We start from the raw sequence: 22,891 nt of genomic DNA on the forward strand, positions 1-22,891 counted from the left end.
GGGGGACCTGATATGACACGGGGAATTCAAAATAATGTAAATAAGCATTTTGCAGTATTTGTGTTATAGGAAAACCTCGATTTAACTGAATAATTTTTCCGCAAATAAAACAAAAATGGTCTGGATTTATTTTACACTTTCTAGAAGACATTTTAAAATAGTTTTTATTTTAGAGTTTTGTATTTAATAGCTATTTATTAACGTTTATCTACAAAAAAGATGTACTTTTAAACAGTATTTATTTTTTTTTCGTTAATTTTTTTTGGAATTTACAAAAAAAAAATACAACTCTGAAAGTGTCTAGTAGTTTCGCCAGAGTGTTGAGTACCCAAAAACGATGTAAATACCTAATAACCACAATTCGGTACACTACAGTATACATTAGTAGTACTCAGGGTAGGTGAAAAAAAGCCCATATATCTCAAAATTTTGATGTATAGGTGGGAAACAAAAAATGGTCAATTAGCTAGCGTCCCTAGCTCTTCTCAAAAATATAATTTTTATTCCATGAGCAAACAAAAATGTTTGATTTGTAAACTAGTGTAATTAGCAACTAATTGCCAACTCATTTGAATTAAATTGATTGAAATATGAATTGATTATGTAAGTAAATCTACAGCAATCACTGTCGTTTTGTTATTCAACGAATTTTTTATGTAAAAGACAGCTAGCATTACTCTCGTTTTATATATCATCTAGGATAGTCTAAAGACAAAATATTCTTCGATTTGAAATTCCCATGATATACTGGAATTATCAGGTAGTAGAATAGGAATTGAATTATTAGGTATCAGCGAAAATCCTATCAAAATGGTAAAATTTTGTTTAATTCCTAAAAGAAACTTAAATTTTTATTTTTCATTTTTGAATGAATTCAAAATCAATTCAATTCAAACGAATTGGAAATGAATTCACTTTAACAAATTCATTTGAATTGAAACGAATTGCAATTCATTTTACAGATTAATTTGAATTGAGAACGAATTGCTACTTCTTTTTACAAATTCATTTGAATTGGAAATTAAATTTCATTTAAATCGTTTTTGTTGTGAAAAGAATTAATTTAAAATTTTAATGAATTAAAATGACTTTGGTTAGAATTTTGTTCAACATTTAATTTTTATAAACCAAAACTTTAAACTTCAAATAAAATGTGCAAGCCAAAAACGTTATCAGTTTTCGCTTAAATATTTTAGAACTACTTCTTATATGACGGAGTATAATTTTATATCTAGGGATCATCGAAATTCCAAAAAGTGAAAAATAAGGACCACCCTAATGTGCATTCAGAGTTTTTATAAATAAATAATAAAACCATTACTTACCATTGAGTATATGTACAACGATTGTATAGTTTTGATATTCACTAATTGAGCACGTATAGTTACCGGAATCGGCTTTATTGATTTTGGCAATGAATAATGTTGAATTGGCGCCATCATCCATCAATTCTGTTTTCACACTACAAGAGTAAACCAAATAAAAAAATATCAGCAGCAATAACAAACAGCAACATGAAATGAAAGGGAAAAGATAAATGGAATAAAATTAAATAAATTTGCAAATTGGGATACACATACGAGTTAATTTATTTACACAGCCATACATACATATAATAAAATATTGTATAAAATACAATAAATTAAATTAAATACGTATTGATGTGTGAATTCATTTAGTTGATAATTTGTTAAATTAATTAAATCATTAGTGAAGTTAAATAAATTCGTTGGGGTGGCGTGGTTTAAAGAAAATATTTTATTTAATGAAAATTAAAATTTTTAAAAGCTATTTATGAAGATTTTTTTAATTTTACAGCATTATTAAAGGGAGGTGAATTGTTCTGGGAATTTTTTTAATTGTTTAATTAAAAACCACATTTAATTTTTGTAAAATATCAATAAAATGCTGGCTATGGCTAAAAATTACTAAATTTTCATTTATTCTGGGCAATGAATTGTGGGACATCATATTTGTTACAAACTAGTTGACCGCCCCGGCTTCGCCCGGTAGCTATCTACTAATGTTAGTTCTTCAAGTTTTTCCAACCCACATACACCTGCTTGTTCCTATTTATTTGCAAATAAAATATCTAAATTTGTACTGCATACTTTAGGGGACTTTTTTTATTACAGTTAATTGGACTAAAAAAAATTTCCGAGTTTTATCCGGAATTTTTTAATTTTTTTTCTTTACAAACCATCTCCTGAAAATTTCGATTCAAATAAAAAAAATCAGCCAAATCGCTCCAGCCGTTCTCACGTGATGACATTACATACATGGGCCATTTCATTTTTATATATATAGAAGATAATTTCACATGCTAACAAAAACCACAAAAAATTTCAATAACAAATTTGAAGTTTCGTTTAATTCATTCATTTCAATTAGGCTTCTTTTTGCACTACTTATATACATTATCCAAATTAAATACTTAAAAATCTCATTTCATTTTATTTCACTGTTTTTACATTTAACCTCTACCTCAACCACAGCCTTACAAATACTTATTTACACATCGTAAATTAAAACGTTTAATTTGCTCACCTGACACCACCCCTAGTAACATCATAATTTAAAACGTCTTCACTGTGTTTCCAAAATACCACCGACGATGACATGGCAACATTTCTTACAACACAGGATAGCTGTAGCGTTGAGTCTTGTTCATAATATTTCTCCTGCAAAGGATCACCAAATTCATCCACAATCATTACTTTGGGTGCTGAAAGAACAAACCCCAAAACAAATAAAACAAATTTATATTAATTTAAAATGTTTAAAATTTCCTGTCATTATTCATCTGAATTATCATCCTGAGAATTGCTATACATAATGAAAACTTACCGTTGACATGTAAATTTATTTGTATGACACGAGGCGGATGTGTTGATATTTGACATTCATAAGTGGCCTCATCGTCCTTCTTAACATTGTTGATTTTTAAACGCCAATTACTGGGATATTGAAATTCCATTTTGTAGCGTTTATCACCGGTGTAAGTATGCAAACCCACCGTCAGTAAATCTAAGGCATTTTCACCTTGTGAATTGCGACGAACCCAGGAGACCTGTTGGTTAATTGATGGTGTTTGTTTTAGTTGGTATTTAGTGAATATGAAACAATGTTGTAGAAGTTGGCTTAAGTATTAAATATGTATAATAAAATATTTATGCAGACAAGTTAAGATATCATTAATATGTTAAGGGAAGGTTGTCTAGCAATCAGAAAGAAAATTATGATTATTTACCAAAAGGTAGAAAAACGTGGAGGTTTATAGGTTTTGAATTTATGGCCTATTCTAGCTAATTTTTTACTGCATGTTCAATTATCTAGTATTGAAAAATATAATCCTAAAACTAATGGAATAATATTAGGGTAAACGAATTATTCGATTTTACTCTTGTTCGAATAAAACGAATAATTCGAATAAGAGATTTTAACTTGTTCGAATAATTCGATCACACGTTTAAAATTAATCGAATTATTCGAATAATTTAAATTTTTTTAAAAAAGTAAAGAATGAAGTTTTGATGTCGGTTTTTTAATATTTTATTGTTAAAGAAAAACAAAAAATAAAAGTTAACAATTCAAGTATTGATAATGTTAAAAAACATTCGAAAACAAAGTCCATCATTGAATTTTCATCAGAAATATTCTGATCAGATTAACTCCCGAACAACCTACAAAACAATTGACTAATTTCCGTTTTGGAGCTATGCTTTAAAAAATTTGAGCTAGTTGGACATGATCCTGAATTCAAATACAATATAAACGTATTAAGAACTCTTTTATGTCGTTTATTAATTCCGGTTTTAAATTGAGTAACTATTTCTTTAGTAAATTAATTATTCACTATTTCTAAATTATATATAACAAATTTATAATAACATATAATATACAATAACTAATTGGATTATACATCAAGCTCTATCAAGGTTGCCGAATCTTTGCTTAATAAAGTGGTCTTGGGGAATTACGCAATAAAGGGAACATGTCAAAAGTTTGATATCATTGTCAGTGAACGTGGCTAATTTGAAGTCAAGCAGTGCATGATTGACGCATTTACAAATACGCAAAACATTTATTGCCATGTTAGACAAAGATGTTCAACGATGTTCAAAATCATGTATAAGACGAACTCCATGATTTTCTTGTAACAAAACGTTAGTTTGCAATATTTGTGTTTATCATTCGATTTATTAAATATTTTGCAACACTAACGTACGCGGTTAATAACATCACTTATATACATATGTTTTAAGATCATGGCTTTCATTTATTTTAATCATTATAAATGTCATCCTCTTTATCACTTTCGACGACCCTTTCAAAATCACATACTCCATCACATTCAACTCCACATAAATAACAAATATTTTATTCCGTACCTTTTATTTTCATTGGTTCAAGTCCTAAGTTAAAAATTTTGAAAGATTTGTTTTTAGAATTGTAACTTCTTGCAGTAATATTTATATATTTATAGAATGAGCTATTGGAACAGTCATCTACAGTGATCGGAAGTACCTTTGTCTTTAGCTATTTGTCGATTTTCATAAAAAATACAATTTCTGTGAGTCATTATTACTTATTTAAATTTGGAATTATGAAAAATTTTAAGCAATTTAATAAATTTAAATATATATGAACATTTATTCGTTTTATTCGGTTATTCTACATAAAGTTTTTCGAATTATTCGTTATTCGAAAATGGCCATTTTTAAATTGTTCGAATAATTATTCGTAAGAAATTATTCGATTAATCGTAGGATCATTAGTCGAATGAATACCCTAGATAAAGTACACAGTTGTTTTTTGTTGTTTGACCCAACTTTTGTATCGAATAATTCTACCCATTCTGCCAGAATTATTCGCTTTAAAACAAATACGAATCTATACAAGCATAGAAAAAAATATATTCGTGCATGTTTACTATAACCATTTCGACATTCTTAAAAGTTTTTTAAGAATATTATGGTCACTGCAATATTTTATATGATTACGGTAACCATATTATGTTTAATTTAGGGTACACATGATTGTATCCATCATATGTATGGCTGTGGTAAGCAATCATATGATTGTGACAACCATTTTTATGATGAAGGATTTACTATATCGAGCTCCTATATTCAAAACCCTCTATCTTAAAAAACACAACTTTTCAGGAGAGCTAAAGAACTGTTTTTCTAAATTCTGGAGGACTTTAGGTTTTATTATGGGTATGTAAACAATGTATGAGTTAATATTCATTTACAATCCCTTGAAATGAATATGAACCGATCAAACAACCTCCTCGGCGACAAAATTAGATTAAAATTTGAAATTTCATTTAAGAAATCTGTATATTTCACCGTACGACAATATTAGACACGAACCTGATGACATATGTATGAAACAATAAATTAAATGGAGAAAAACTGCGTTTCCAGTTTTTCATTTTGTGATCCTGTTTCCTTTTAAAAGGACTTAAAATTTTCAGAGGAGTACATTTTTAAAAAATGTTTTAAAATACTTCTGATCAGCCTACTATGACAAGTTTGGTGTCGAATGATCAAGAAGAGTTGTAAAATATTTCGCATTACTTTAATTTTATCCTGTAAGGATCAAAAGATGTCAAAAATGTCCTTTAAAATTTTTATCCTAGAATATCCTTTTAGATTTCCAATATTTTTTTTTTAGAAATAGCGAGTTAAAGATCCAAATATTGAGTATCACATGCCAAAATTTCATTCTTCTATCTTAACTACCTAAGTGTTAAAAAATATTTAAAATTTTAATTATTTGAATTTTTATATTGGAGCTATGACTAATTATGGACAAATCGTCACAAAATTTGGTGGGATGAATTGCGAATATATGAAACATGAATTTAGTTTGGATACTGACATATTTCACAGATTTATGTATATTAATGACATTTTCGAGAATATTGCTTATATGGGAGCTATGGGATATTGTTGACCGATCGCCACGAAATTTGGTCGTGAGAGTTCGGCTTACATAAAACATAATTGTGCTGAATTTGGGTTGAATATGTTTATAATTAAGATATTTATGAGTGCTTAACTATTTTCAAATATGGCAATTGTATGGAGGCTAGGATAAATAATGGGCTGATTCTAACCAAATTCAATAGCATTTGTCCTTGGGGCAATATAAAGGCTTGTGCCAAATTTTGTCGAATTATCTTTAAACCTGCGACCTGTAGTTTGAATACAAAGTTTATATGGATGGACGGACAGACGGACGGACATCGCTTAGTCGACTCAGAAAGTGATCCTGAGCAGATTGGTATAATTTAAGGACAATACTTTTGTATGTTGCAAACAACAGCCCTAACCCATTATACCTCCCCCACTATGGTGGTGTAGTTTATAAACATGCACTTTTCTTAATAAAACTTTTTTTGTATATACCAATTAATTTTTTTTTATATTTTAATTTGACCTTTACATATATACGGATGAAATTTTTACATTTAGTACTATTTTTTTAAAATGAATTTATTGGCAATCTTAAAGGATATTAAAGGATAAACATTTTAAAGGACATTTTTGACATATTTTGATACTTACAGGATAAAATAAAGATAATACAAAATATTTTACAATTCTTCTTGTTCTTTTGACATACAATTTGTCATTATTGGAATAGCAGGAGTATTTTTAAATATTTTTTGAAAAATGTACTTCTTTGAAACTTTGAAGTCCTTAAAAAAAGACACAGGATCACGAAATGAAAAACTGAAAATACAGTTTTTCTCCATTAAATTTATAGTTTCAGACGTATATCATCCGGTTCGTGTCAAACGGACTGTGTTTTCAAAATTAATTCGGAGAAAACTGAATATTTGGATTACGTTGTTGAAATTCATGGAAGCAGTGCTTCATAATTTATATTTTTTTAAAAATGTTAAGGACTCTAGTACGCTAGAAAGCAGTGTCTCCTGGATATACAAATTATTGGGGTGTGTCAATACAAATATTTCATTATTAAAAAGGTATCTACTTTAAATTCATATTAACAATTATTTTTTATAACTAAATTAAATTATAAAATTCTCAAAAATACTGTTAGTAATAATAGTCTTTAAGGATTACCTCCCACTTTAATGTAATTTTTGTTTGTGAAACTATATTTGACCCAGCAGCAACGGGAGACATGATAAAATTGTTTAGAAGAAAGAAATAGAAAACAAAACAAAAACAATTTTAAACCAAACAAGCCAAAGTGCAATCAAGTATATAAAAGCCATATTATGGCCTTTAAGGAAATGTGCATATTATCAGTAGAAGGAAGTTTGTAAAACAACTGTAACCCGTTTACATTTACTTGTACTCCTCCTACATGCATCAAAACATGCTACCAGCTAGCTTAACTCAAAAGTAAGTGATAGAGTTTTAGTTTAAGCACCAGGCTGAAAATTGTTGTAAGTTAAAACGAAATAACATGTTAGGGTTGCAAGACTAACTTTTACAACGAATTGAATGTATACTACGTAATTTTGTAGTTTTCTCTATATATGGATGGACCGCGGAAAATGATAATACAAAATATAATAGTGAAATTATTGAATAATAACACTGTGCTAGTTGAAAAAACTGTCAAGCGGGACCCCCGGTGGGTTAAACTAATTCGGGTACGCTGAATTCAGTGGTGCTAACCGTTTTTTACGTTAGCTCGTATTTTTGAGATATACCGTTAATTCGAAAATGGAGGAGGTTGCACAACATAAAAAACGGTTTAGTTTATTGAACAAAATGAAAAAAACACAAAATTACCTTTAAGTAAGGCTTGACATGTTTTTCATCTTCGCAGTCATTTTAGAAATATAAAATTTTTTTAGAAAAATTTCGAAATTTTTGTTTTTTTTAAAACAGCATTAAAAATGGGAAAATGAATTTACGCTCTTAATTTTTAAATTCAAATGCATATAAGTTTGGAGTCAGTCACGATTTGTAAACAATTCTTTTTTTTGTTTGACATATACATTTGTAGTTAGTCCAATAAAAGAAAAATGGAGCAAATCGGGAAATATTTAAAAAAACTGGAGTATGGTGGTAAAAATGTTTATAATTTAATTTTCAAATGCGAATATCTGCTAAGAAATAAGAGATAGTTGATAATGAGGAGATTCTATATGTAAAATTGACCATACCCGAGTCCTACTTTGGGGACCTCTGGCCGCACCTCTGGTGGACTCATGCGGTCAAAATTCAAACCTTACACTCGACAACACTTATTCTTTGCACATGTCTAAGACTAAGGGTTTAGTTTTATTTCCCTCTTTTCTTTCTATACCACTGTGCACTGAACAATGTAGCTAATTACAATGAGTTATATACTTTGATAAAATATCAGGGGATATTTATATTATTTTTTGTGAATAGAATGAAAAGTTGTGGACAGATTTTAATTATTTAGAGCTTGTTTTATTTGGATCTTCGTTTTCTAAATTAAGAGCATATCGATGACTTATTTATTTTTAAAAATATCAATGAACAAAAATTATCATTAAAATAAAAAAAAATTAATATTAAATAAGAAATGAAATGTGATGTCTCTTCTTATCAAAAATTTTATTAAAACTTTTTCTGTGTCTAAAATTTGATGGATTTTATTAAGTTTTTTCCTTCTTCTTAAAAGTAGCAAAAAATCGAGTTACGCCTTTTTTATATTAAGCCATGGATATATGCATTTTTAAATTTTTAATGCCAAAACCAAAACCAAAAATTTCGAAAGTTTTTTAAAAAATTATTTTTTTGGCCAAAAAAAATTTATATTTCTTAAACGACTTCGAAGATTGTAAACATGTTAAGCTTTACTTGGAGGTAATTTCATTGCGGAATTTCGTTTTTTTTTTTCAGTTTATTCAATAAACTAAACTGTTTTTCATTTACGCGAATATATGTTGTGCAACCTCATCCATTTTCGAAATAATATCACATCATCATTTTCGGTATATCTCGAGAATACGAGCTAACCTTAAAAAAACGGTTAGCACCACTGAATTCAGCGTACCCGAATTAGTTTAAGCCGCTGGGTGCCCCTTTTGACAGAAAAAAGTGTCAATTTCGTGCATAGTGTAATTATTCATAAGTTCATTTCGAATATATTTAATAATGCATGAGTATAGATTTTCATTTATTTTGATTCAAAACTTTTTAAGAATTCAACCTATATTTGGATACATATGTTATCTATTAGCTGGTGTCTGAATCATTGGATGGACATTTAGTTTTTATTCTTTTTCAATGGACCGATTTTGACCATTATCAACTCCAAACATTTCTGATACCCCTAAAATTTAATCTGGGATGTGGACATTATGTGGGTGATATGGTCAATTATGGACTGATCGCCACAAAATCCTGTAGTATAATTTTAACATACGCACAACTGATCTATATAAAATTTTGATTCCACCAATTATAAGCCGACCTATCATTATAAACCGACATATCATGGGGTCTGTGAGCAATTGAAAAGATATTCACAAAATCCATATATTTAATTTTTGCATAACCAAAACAACCAGCAATTTAAAATTTTCGAGCAGCAGGATTTATCCGAAAGCAGGGAAATTAGGTACCATTCGAATTGAAGCCGAGAGACCTTGAAAGATGATGTTGTATGTCCGCTTGAATGCTGTAAAAGAAAACAGTTGTTGCACTGAATCATTACTTGTAACGAAAAAGCCCAGAAAACCAGGCGAATCGACACCAAAGCCAAATATGCAAATATCCATGGCGCTAAGGTAATTCTCTGTATTTGGTGGAAGTAAAAGGGTCCAACATATTATGAGCTGCTGAAGCGAGCATTGACCGAAAAACGCCCAAAATATGCGGCCAGACATGAAACCGTAATATTTCATCATGACAACGATCAGCCAAGAAGTGATTGGGAAGTTTTGCCTCACCCGCTTAATGGGGGGCTACTAGTGATTATGGGCCGATATCCACTGCGGTTTTTATATTTATTAGGACTATTTATTTGTATTAAATTTTAACCTGATAATGATATTTATAAGAGATTTAAGAGTATTTAACTAATTTTCGGAAGAGGACTTTATATGAGGGTTATGATCAAATACGAACAGATCCAAACAAAAAAATCGTTTCGTGATTTCCCTTTATATGGAACTTATTTTTGCTGAATTTGTTATGAAGACTGCTGTTATATGGGCATATACTTATGTACGACAGAGCCATATTCCTAAAGAATTCTACTTGGGGACTGGGATAAATCATGGACAGATTCTTGCCTTTTCCACAGATCTTATCTTTTTATCAAAAGATGAATGTGTGTAAAATTCTACGATATTGTCTGCAATATATTTAAAGAATATAGCAAAACTGTATTAAAAAATATAAATTGTTGGAGGTTGTCTCCAAATTTAGTCCAAAACTCTGGTTCTACTCGACCGATTTTCTTTTTTTGAAACTTTTCTGATTAACGGGAAATATTTGAGGACAATTTCATTTCCCTAATTCTTTCGGTTTGGGCCGGGCCATATCGTGCCTTCAACAGGTAGGTCATTAGAAGTTTATAATAATCCATAATATACTTCTTGATTCTACAACCAAGTTTTCGATATATTATAAACGTAAAGACAAAATCAAATTACATGTTTCTAACTTTGAAAAGAGACTCATTTTGTAAAAGAAACATAAGATATGTTTATAAACAATATTAGAAAATCGTTAAAAATTAAAAAAAATACTTTCATTAAAAATGATTACTGTAAACACCTCTTTGTATATATTAATTTATCTGAAATTCTGCTCTGTGTCGAACATAATAATAAATTTAATACACTCCTCCACTCCATTATTACTCATAAATGATTCTTTGTTTCCCTTTAATATTCACAAAGTTGAAAAACAAAATTATACAATGTGTACGAGAAAGTACACAAAGTTGCTAACTAAAAATGGATTTTCTTCTTTATCATTCTACACTAGTCCTTTGGTTGCTTTCCTATTCCTTTTGCATCTACCACTAAAGATAAAAATGCTCGTTATTCTCTAAGGATGGCTGCTTGCGACTACTGACTGCAACGCAACAAATTTTGACTGGTGGCAATTTCTTAGTGAACTATTTCTTTTTTTTTTTCTTTGCTTTTCTTGTCTCGTTTACAGCTTTGTTGCTGCTGTCTGTGAATTGTTGCGATTTTATTTAAGCCGAACATACTTACAGTCTTATCTTGAAGTAGAGATATTCTGCAATTTAAATGTATACTGCTGCCCGCTTGTACTGTCATATTGGTCGGTTGTCCCACCAGCTGAACATCCTCAAAGTGTGGTCCATAGCTGAAGAGAAGCATTAGCATGAAAGTAGAGAAGGAAAAAAAAAACAAAGAATGTTGAAATAATTTTATTATACTAATATTTTTTTATAATTTTTAAAGGTGGACAAATGTTGTTGATATTAAGAGACTTGTTGATGAACTACACAAAGGTATCCTTTATGTATTGGGCGAATGACTTAAAAATGCGGGATTTCAAGGGTATATATTTGTCATTTATCCTCACTTAATTACACGGTGCTACGATGGAAAAAACTTGGAAATCGATTAAGTGTGGGTTATAGGTCTTGCGAAATACATTACAAATTGTGTCTAAAAATTTCAGAGACACCCTCAAATTCAGAAGTTATTCAAAAAAAAAAATAATATTTTCAGTGATGTTTGTTAACTTATCGATCTTTAAGTCAGTTATTGTCCGACTTTTAATTATTTATCGCTTTTTTTGATACATTTGTAAGTTATAAGTATTGCTTTTGTTAAGAATATTTAAAAGAAAAACTAAATTTATCAATTTTTTTTTTGATTTTAGTCGCTTTTCATTGCATATTGCTTATAAAATCTATAAAGTAAATTTAGTTCTTAACAAAACATGGTTTTAGTTATTCAAATCGAATAAAAATTGTAAGAATTATTTAACTTTTCATTAACACCTTTTTTAGTATTTTCTGTCCCAGCGCATATGGATAAAAAAAACAAAAACTAAACAGAAAAAAAATTGTAGAATTTTGAATTTCCAATGTAAATTTTTTCGAACTTTCCTCGAAAAAGTTTAATAACTTTTGCAAATTTAAACCGATTTTAACAAATAATATCTCATTTTAGTCTATATAAAATTGTCTTTCAAAAAATTTGCAAGGAAAAATAGGTTTTCATAGAAAAAAATTGAAATAACTATTGTTGAATTTGAAAAATTACGAAAAAAATAAAAACTAAAGCGAAACTTTTTATAAAAACTTACACAATTTTTTGGAATTTAAATTTTGTGTATACACTTTATGAAAGTTTATTTCTTTGCCTATCCATAATAGTTTAAAACTTTGATATCGGTATAAAGGTGTGTGAGTTAGGGGTACTTAAGTACTACTACCTACCCTAAAACACAACGGTTTTAGTATGTCCTCACCTAGGCCTAGGTGACCCCATTATGTCGTTTTCAAGTTCTGGCGAAAAGTCTTATTTTGTACCAGAGTATTATTGAACATTAAAGTACAAACACTAATGTTTTTTTGCTTCGAAAATGCCAAATTTGGTATAAACGAATCGTCATATGCGGGAATTTATTTTTTTAATTTGAAAAAAAGTATAGCTGAAGCACAACGATCGCACAGCAAAGCTTATGGTGAAAGTGCTCCATCAGGTTTTGTTTCTCAAAAGTGATGATTTTGACACGAAAGACAAAGACCGCCCAGGCCACACCAAAAAGTCTGGAGACCAAGAATTGGAGGCAATACTCCATGAAGATTATTGTCAAACTCAACTCAGAGCCGGCCAAGTCATTGGGAGCTACTCAATCAAAATGTTTATGAGCAGCAGGATTCATCCAACAGCAGGGGAATTTTGGTACCATACGAATTGAAGCCGAGAGACCTTGAAAGACGATTTTACATGTCCGAAATTATGCTTGAACTCTTTAAAAGGAAATAACTTTTGCACCAAATCATTACTTGCGATGAGAAATTGATCCATTATGATATGCCGAAGCGTAAGAGATCGTATGTGAAGCCCGGCCTACCAGCCTAATCAACACCAAAGCCAAATATTCATGGCGCTAAGGAAATTCTCTGTATTTGGTGGGAGCAAAACGGTCTTGTCTATTACGAGATGCTTAAATCTGACCAGACCATCACAGGGAAAAAAACGTTAATAATGTGCAGCCAGTCGGCCACATATTGCAATCCATTTTAAAATGTATTTAGAATGAAGTGGTTGGGAAGTTTTGCCTCATCCTCTTAATGGTCCAGGCCATGCCCCGTCCTACTACTATTTGTTTCGATCAATGCAGAACGCTCTCTTTTGGATACGCTTCATTTTGGAACAGAGTATCCAATATTGGCTTGATTTGTTCTTGGCCTTAAAGGATGAGCAGATGAGCGACTATATATTGAAAATACACCGTACACCACCATAGTGGGGAGGGTATTATGCGTTTGTGCAGATGTTTGTAACGCCCAAAAATATTAGTCTAACACCCACCTTAAAGTATACCGATCGACTTAGAATCACTTTCTGGCTGTCCATGTAAACCTTGTGCGCAGAGTACAGGTCGCAATTTTAAAGATATTTCGATGAAATTTGGTACATATTATTTTTTTGACCCAAGGACCATGCCTATTGAAACTGCCTGAAATCGGTCCATTATTTCACCTAGCCCCCATACAAATGTCCTTCCGAAATTGGACTTTATCGGTCATAAATGTTTAATTTATATCTGTATCTCCACAAATTCCGCTCCAAATAAGTTTTATATACACAAAAATCATGTCACCAAAGTTTGTTACGATCGGTCCATAATTAGTCATAGCTCCCATATGGACCCGCTTCCGAAAATCACTTTATCGTGCATAAATCGCTTAAAAATGTTGGTAAACATACAAAATTCAACATAGTAAACTTTCATAGAGACATAAATCACACGACCTAATTTCATGGTGATCGGTCCATAATTGGTCATTGCCCCCATATAAGGCCCACTTCCGAAAATCACTCAAAAATATAAATTATTGGAATTTTAAAAGAACATTTTTTTTTGCTCTTTTACTTAGTGTAGGGTATTATATGGTCGGGCTTGACCGACCATACTTTCTTACTTGTATTTTTATGTATTTTTGTTATATCTTTGTTGTTCTCATCCAAATGCAAAATTTAACCTTTTTAATGAGAGACAACTTAACGGTACTTTTTTCTTATCCTTGTAGTTTTCCTTAATTATGCGATCAAATGTTCTTGGTGCTATTTTAAGTGGAAGATTCGTGAAATTTGTTTTTAAAGAAGTTACCAACAATAAAATATTTTAAATTTTATTTTTTTTTTTCAACCAAAGGTACGTTTCTAATAGTAACATCTCAATTTACTTGAACTTTTTCTATTTGAATCAATAAATTTCATCACTTTTAAAGATGACCAAGGAAAATTTTTTGTCCGATCAAGAAAAGATTAAAATTAAATTTTTTCACGACCAAGGATGTTCCAATAGAGATATTGGACATAAAATCGATCGTTCGGAAAGTGTGGTGCGAAATTTCTTGAAGAATGGTCAAAACTATGGGAACTAAGGGAAATACAAAACTAACAAGAAGACAACTTAATCTAATAAAACAAGAAGCAACCCGCAACAAATTGAATTCCACACAAATAAAGAATAAATTGAATCTTCCAGTGACTTCCAAACACGTTGCAAACATTTTACGAAACGATGAAAACATAAAATGGAAAAAGCCAAAATGTAAACCAATGATAAAAAAGCACCATAAAGAAAATGTTCTAAAATTCGCAAGAAAATATATGAAATGGACAGATGAGTGGAAAAAAGTAATTTTCTCTGACGAAAAAAAATTAAATTTAGACGGTCCTGACTCATACTCATGCTATTGGCACGATTTGAGATCAAACGATGTTCGGATGTCAAAACGTAATTTCGGTGGTAGCAGTGTTATGGTTTGGGCAGCGTTTTCTGCAGTTGGCAAGTCGAAAATATGTTTTGTTCCGACAAAAATGAATAGTGCGATTTATAAGGAACTGTTGGAAGATGCTCTTCTCTCATTTATGGATGAAGATTGCATATTCCAACAAGATAATGCTGCAATCCATGTTTCTAAGCAATCGAAATCTTGGTTTAATGAACATAACAGCTTTGTTGGACTGGCCGGCTTGTAGTACGGACTTAAACCCAATGGAGACATTGTGGGGATACATGGCCCGTAAAGTTTATGCAAATAATGCCCAGAATGAAAGCATAATGACTGTGACAGAGCTGAAACTAAGAATTAAACAAGTCTGGGAGGAAATTGATTCCAATTAGTTTAAAAAATTAGTGGATTCAAAATACGGTCTGATTTTTGAAACAATCCATAACAAAGGATCATCCACACCATTATTAATAATGCTACAGTGGCCCATAAATTAAAGTGCGTTTATAGGAAAATACCCTTAAAAATGGCTGTTGATCTCGAAAATTAAGTACAAAAAAAAAAATAAATAAAGTACAAATGAATTTTTTTTGTAAACAATAGTGAAGTCTTAACTAATTTAATAAACAAACTTGTAGCCCCCTAAAAATGTTCATGTTTAATTTTTACAATCTTTTTAAAAAAATAGTAGTGTGCGTTTATAGGAATATGCACCAGTGTAGTCCCTCGATATGCGGGAATATTATTTTGAAAAACAATATTTTTGATCGGAAACTGTGTTGTCAAAGACCTAACTCAGTTGTCAAGAACCTAAGTGGTGAGAATGTATTAGTAAAACTAATTACGTGAAGACCAAAACAACACTCGTATATGTGATTATTTTGAGTTTCCGCTCTATGTGTATTTATCTGTGCTCCTAGCGTAGAAAGCACAAGTTTTCGGGTAATCGAACCCAGGCTGCAAATACCATGCAATGCTTTTTGATCAAAAGTGCTAAATAGAGGGTCCAAAAAATCGGCAATTTTAAAAAACCGGTTTCCGGTTTAACCGAAAAAGTGTGTTTTTAAAATACCGCTTTTGATTACTGTCTTTTAAAAAATCTAGTTAAACGGTTTCGGTTTTTGTCTTCAGAAAAACCGGTTTATATTAAATTTTTATTTAATATGAAAAAGGTCTCCTTAAATTTATTTTTATTTGTGGACGCTAATAAGAAATGTGTACTAAATCTTCGGAAATTTAGAATTTTTAGATTCTTAAGACTCTATCTTAATGCAATTATTTTATATCTTTTACGAAATATGGTCAAATGCTATAATTTTCTATAAAATAAATCAATATTTTTAAAGATGGCATCAAAGTTTTTCATACAAATTTTTGAATGAGCTTTAGAAAATATATTTCATTAAGTACAAAAACCGGTTTGTCAAAAACCGAAAAGTTTAAAAAAAAACTAAACCGGTGGAGTTTACGAAGATGAAAAAACCTGTTGACCGGTTAAGCCACAGCACTCTCAGATACTACTGATACTAATAATGATCATAATAAGTTTGGATAACAATCATAATCTTAGAACAATCATGTTCCAAGATTATGTTTACCACAACCATTTTTAGCATCTAAGTGCGTGGCGTATGATAAATATAGAGTTTTCAACAAACACAGCAATATATTACTCATACGTAACGTACGAATGTTCATGATGGATTTTAAGCAGTGAAATTTTGCATTTTCAAAGCTGCATGACTGTTCGCAATTTATACCACTATTATAATCATACACGTTCTTTGAAAAACATCTTGATTTAATAGATTATGTGACAAATTCATGCACAAAATGAAATGCCTTAAAAACATTTAGCTATATTGTTTGCTTGGTTGATTATAACCTTGTAGTTTACGAAACTTATTTTTTTTACTTATTTAAATATATTAAATGTTACAAAACAGAAAATGTTATAGCAACAAGAAAATATATGCAAAAACTATGAAAATAAAGTAAAATAAAGTACATAGAAGCTTTTGGCTTTGCATTTTAATAAACTTCCTTATCATATACTACTTTACAAACATACATAACTATAAGTATTGTAAATATCCTTTCTTAATTTTTTGTGCATTTATATTCTTATATATGTTTGTGTTGCTTTTTATATTATGTAGGTTACTTAATTTTTAGCTTGTAAAAGTTTTGTCTTGTATATATTTATTATATTTTGTGTCTTTTTGACTCATAAATTATGAAAATTCTTTTTTGTTAAGTTGCCATTTCCTATTTTAAGCAGTGCGTTGGTGTGGAGAAATTTAAAATTTAAGAAATTATTTTGTGGATATGCTGCACTTTACAGTTTAGGATCAAAAGTTTTAACTAAATAGAAAGTAGTGGACATGAATTTGTTAGGTTTTGTCATCAATTTAAGAGAGAATTAGTAAAAAGTTTTAGCTTTTCATAATAAATTTTTAATATTGCTTTAGCTAACTTAATAACATCACAGAGGAAGGAATTTAAATTCATTTAATTCTATCTACCTTAAGACAGATCAACTGATCCAAATCAATGGAAATAGTTAAGTCAATATAGGGTGGGTAATATTTGACTGTCTAATATACCGAACGATTGGTCCGAAATATTGAATTTTATAAATTAAAAAATTATACAAAGATCAAAAAAAATAATTGAAGGATATATTTAATACTAGCTTTCCTTCTCTATCTGTTTGGCTTAACTTCCAACTATAGAATTCGACTTCTCATTCTGGCTTAATTATTTTATTTTGGTTGCTCTGTTTATCGTAAAAGCTCTCTCTCTCTCGAAATAAAACACTTCTTCCAATTCAAATTCATTCAAAAAACTCTATTTACATTTAGATGTTACTTAATACAAGATACTATGTTCAGGAACACACTTTTCACTCCGACTAACTCTCACTCACTGACGGATCTCCACAACTGAATGATTGCTTCGTATTTTATATTCGTGTTCCTGCTGTGTCCTGTCTCCATTCATCTTAAACCCAACCCATTGACCAATATATTATAACTGTCGAACACTGTAGCCTGTACCGATATTCAGATATATCTGTAGGAACGGGATATCTGAATCCAACACTGATAAGAAAGTATAGTTTAAAAATGCCAATATTTTTTTTTTGTGACCGATTTTTGGAAGTGTTCATTATATGAAAGCTGTGACCAGTTATGGACTGATCGATATCAAATTAGGATGAGCGATTTATTTCTTTATCCTCGTTAAAGTGATTTTCGGAAATCCACAATAAACTATTGTTTTGTGTTTTATTTTGAATGCAATTTCGTTTTGCAGAATTTTTGTCTAGGCTTTTACTTAGGACAAATCCTTATACCGGGAAGAAATTTGTATGTAAGCTAAAATAAATCATAGACTGATTCTTACCGCTTTCAACAAGGTCTATCCTTTTATCACAGGAATAACGTGTACAAAATTGCATGGAAATATCTGCAATATATTTTGAAAAAATAGCAAAATATTTTTAAAATAATGACCGATTTTGCCCAATTTCAGCATCCAGCATTACAGATCAACAGAAAATATTTGTATCGCCCTCAGTATTACCCTGGAGGTCCTATTGTGCCTTCAACAGACGGACAGCTATAACTGGATCGTTTATAATTTTACCAAAACAGAGAATATATAATTTTTGGGTCTAGAACGAATGTGTTGCAAAAGGTGGTGGGTAGGAAACTTCAAATTTAAATAGCTATAAATATTAGGACTAGAACATTTTGTTTTTGGTCACAAAATTAAATTATTTCTTAAAAAAAAACATTTCGGAACCTTGCTTCTAACACCTACAGCCTGGCCACGATATCGAAAGAAAACTTAAGCGAAAGAAAGTCAGTCACAGTGGGCCAATTTCTTACGACTTATTATTCGATTTGCTTTACGTTTCAAACGTAATCCAAAAAAATAATTAAGTTGGCATATCTACAACCGACAATATATTGAAAACTATTATTTGACGCAAAATAAAAAAAAAATAATCAGTGGTGTAGTAGGTACAACAGTTGAAGGTTGTCGGATCAATTCGTGACTGCGACTTTTTTTATTTTTTATGTTTTCAAATACATAATTCTATAAATAACTCTACTAAAATTCTACTTATTTTTCTACCACAAACCAGAAAGTATGAAAATATATGAAAATTTGTGTAATTATGTTATATTACGCATAAATGTATAATAATAAATACGTACGCATCCGTTTTGTACTAGATTCTTGCACAGATGACCATAAATAAAAAGTTAATGTATGAGAAAAAACACGAAGTTCCAAAGGAAAATAATTCCAGCGATTAGAGTAAATTCGCAGAAATATTCCCAACACTTTACCAAAAGTATGATTCACATGACACTCAAAGTTAAGTCGACTACACAGAGAAAACAGATTCGTGATAGCAAACCGAATTTGTTGCCAATCGAATGATTCGGTTGCACACATCGAATTTTTCAGTTCTATCAACAGAAAGTCAGTTGATAAAAAAAATTTCGGTTGAAGCAACCAAACTTTTGTTATCCTTTCAAAAATTCTGTAGCCACAACTGTAAAATTCGATCACTAAGGTAGAATCATTCGATTGGCAACAAATTCGAATCTGTTATCACGAATCTGTTTTGTCTGTGTATCAATATAAACGCCTAAACACTAATGGTTATCAACTAGGGTAATCCTAGTCAATAGAAATGTTGAAATCAAGTCTAGAATATCCAAAAAGAAATAGCTCTGGTCTTAGAGAAATTAACAAACAAAAATTCGATGAAGACCACTGCAAAAAACGGACCAGGCTATTATTGATACTTACACTAGTGTCCAGGAAGATCATTCACATACATTATAGAAAAAAGTGGTCCCAAAACAGAGCAATGGGGAACCCTAGATATTAAAGGATGAGAGTCGAAATATACCCCATCAATATCCACAATGTGGCAGGCAGATTTTTAGAAGTGGCCACTCAAAAAATATTGAAGACCAAGAATGGAAGGCATTACTCCATGAAGATTGTTGTCAAACTCAATAAGAGCTTGCAAAATCATTGGGGGCTGGTCAAGCAGCAATTTGAAAATGTTTGCGACCAGCAGAATTTATCCAAAGCGGGGAAATTTGGTACCATACGAATACAAATCGAGAGAACTTAAAAGACAATTTCGCACGTTTTTGCATAATTTTTGCACCGAATCATTACTTGCGATGAAAAATGGATCCATTATGGTAATCCGAAGGTTAAGAGGTCGTATGTGTGGCCCGGTAAACCAGCTGAATCGAAACCAAAGCCAAATATCCATGGCACTAACGTAATTCTCTGTATTTGGTAGGAACAATCATTATGAGCTGCTGACACGAAACTTATATACCCAGAATATATTGCAATACCTGGTAAAAACTATTCACCCGCCTTATAGTCCAGACCTTGCAAAGTCCGAATACTATTTGTTTCGATCGATACAGAAAGCCCTCTCTGGATACCCTTTGGCTTGATTCGTTATTTTCATCAAAAGATGAACAGTTCTTTTGGCTCAGAATCCTTATATTTTCAGAATGATGGGAAAATGTCATAGCTAATAAATATATATTGTACAAATATTCCAGAATAGTATCTAAAGGTCTTATACCCAATATGAAAACATTTATCGAATTCACCTAAATATTTAAGGTAAGATATTATCTAAACACTACATTATGAGCCAAATTTCATAAAATCGAACAAAGAATACCATTATGTTGAGTGTTTACTTTGGTTTTCTTTATGATCTTGAAGTATTCCCTGAGACTCTTTAAAACAACTCTTAAACAATTTAATTGTAGGTATCCTTACAACAATTTATTAATTGTATCTGGTTCAGCATCCACTATTAGATCTAACATGCTTATGGCCACCTGAATGCTTTAATCCTTGCTATGCTCCTGCCAGTAATTAGTGATTGGCTTAAACCTTGATGTGATGTGCAATGACACGACTGATGAAATATCTCCAGTTTTTTACGTCAACTCAAAAACATTGAAGTAAACCTCAAAAATACAGATGCAGAGTTACATCGGATTCAAAATAAATACAAATTCTATGTATGAAAAACTTTATTGTCTTCATTCAACAGAAATTTGTTCTAGCAGTTTTGATTATGTACTTTTTTTAAATAAAATTTAAAGAATAATAATAAATTATTTTAATATAATAAGAGAAAAACCACCAAAATATTGTTTAATTGATCCAACTAATAGTATCTGCGCTTTTTACCGAATTAATTTTTAAAACAGTTGCGTGTATCGTAAATTCAGTCATTACAATCGAATTCGACCGACAAAATTCGATTGGCGCCAAATTCGGTTGTGACTACGAATCAGTTTTCTCTGTGTATCTATTTATACCCTAAACCACCATAGTGGGGAGGGTATTATGCGTTTGTGCAGATGTTTGTAACGCCCAAAAATATTAGTCTAACACCCACCTTAAAGTATACCGATCGACTTATAATCACTTTCGGAATCGATTAAGCGATGTCCGTCCGTCTGGTCGGCTGGCTGGCTGGCTGTCCATGTAAACTTTGTGCGCAGAGTAGAGGTCGCAATTTTGAAGATATTTCAATCAAATTTGGTACATATTATTTTTTTGTCCCAAGGACCAAGCCTATTGAAACTGGCTGAAATAGGTCCATTATTTCACCTAGCCCCCATACAAATGTCCTTCCGAAATTGGACTTTATCGGTCATAAACGTTTAATTTATATCTGTATCTTCACAAATTCCGCTCCAAATAAGTTTTATATATACAAAATTCATGTCACCAAATTTTGTTACGATCGGTCCATAATTAGTCATAGCTCCCATATAAGGCCCACTTCCGAAAATCACTTTAACGTGCTTAAATCACTTAAAAATGTTGGTATATACACAAAATTCAACATAAATAACTTTCATATAGACATAAATCACACGACCTAATTTTATGGTGATCGGTCCATAATTGGTTATAGCTCCCATATAAGGCCCACTTCCGAAAATCACTCACGAATATAAATTATTGATATTTTAAGAGAAAAATATTTTTACTCATTTACTTGGTGTAGGGTATTATATGGTCGGGCTTGACCGACTATACTTTCTTACATGTTTTAGTTTAAATACTGTTTAAGAATATTGGAAAGTTATATTCCACTTACGTACTTAATATTTAAATAATGTAAATTCTTATGAAGTTAATATTTATTTATTTTATTTATTTATTTTATTCATTCAAGTAATACAAAGCCTTCAAGGCCAAAATTACATATTACTTAGCAATAATACCTAAGCATAGGAAAAAAATTAACAAGGTGTTAAATATAAATAATACAAATAACTTATTAATCTGAATTTTCTTATATAAAACGGTTCCCCAACCGTAATGTAAAAAATTAAAAAGAATTTGAAAAAAGTAACAATAATTAAAGAAAAAAAACAAACAAAAGGCCCAAATCAATAGCAGCACTGAAAATTGTACTCAATGTAAGAAAAATAACTTAAATTAAAAATTAAGCTTGTACATAAATATACATTTAAACAGCTCCATAGTTTGCAAAAAAATTCAAAAGTTTAATTCGGAAAACATTATTGGAATGTGAGAAAATACGCAGCTCAATTGGTAAGTAGTTCCAACAACGAGCAATTCGAATTATAAATGATTTCTCATAGAAAGAATTATTAATTCTAGGCACCAAAATTTGGGGACTTCTAGTCGATCTACTAAAAGTAAATTTATTAAACAACGGTAATGGACTTCCAGTTCTAATTATCTTATGAAAAGCAATCATGCACCGAAGTATAACAAAATCAGAAAAAGTGCATTTTAAAAATTGTTTAACATAAATGGATATATGATCCCTTCGACCTACATTGTATACAAAACGAACAATGGTATTAACAATACGATTTATTTTATATAGATCAGT

At 30.5% G+C, this 22,891-nt stretch overlaps 1 protein-coding gene across 1 annotated transcript in view; it reads right to left on the reverse strand.

The window, feature by feature from the left end:
• dpr20 (defective proboscis extension response 20) overlaps window positions 1-22,891 on the reverse strand; it is a 123,507-nt gene that overhangs the window by 18,971 nt on the left and 81,645 nt on the right. The window contains exons 3-6 of the mRNA XM_065505809.1: window positions 11,201-11,315; window positions 2,848-3,070; window positions 2,548-2,725; window positions 1,326-1,462 (exon numbers count right to left, since the gene is read on the reverse strand). Coding sequence (XP_065361881.1) covers window positions 1,326-1,462; window positions 2,548-2,725; window positions 2,848-3,070; window positions 11,201-11,315 — 653 coding nt within the window. The remainder of the gene's footprint in view (window positions 1-1,325; window positions 1,463-2,547; window positions 2,726-2,847; window positions 3,071-11,200; window positions 11,316-22,891) is intronic.

Source organism: Calliphora vicina, chromosome 3 (assembly GCF_958450345.1).
Source record: "Calliphora vicina chromosome 3, idCalVici1.1, whole genome shotgun sequence".
Classification (NCBI taxonomy): Eukaryota; Metazoa; Arthropoda; class Insecta; order Diptera; family Calliphoridae; genus Calliphora; species Calliphora vicina.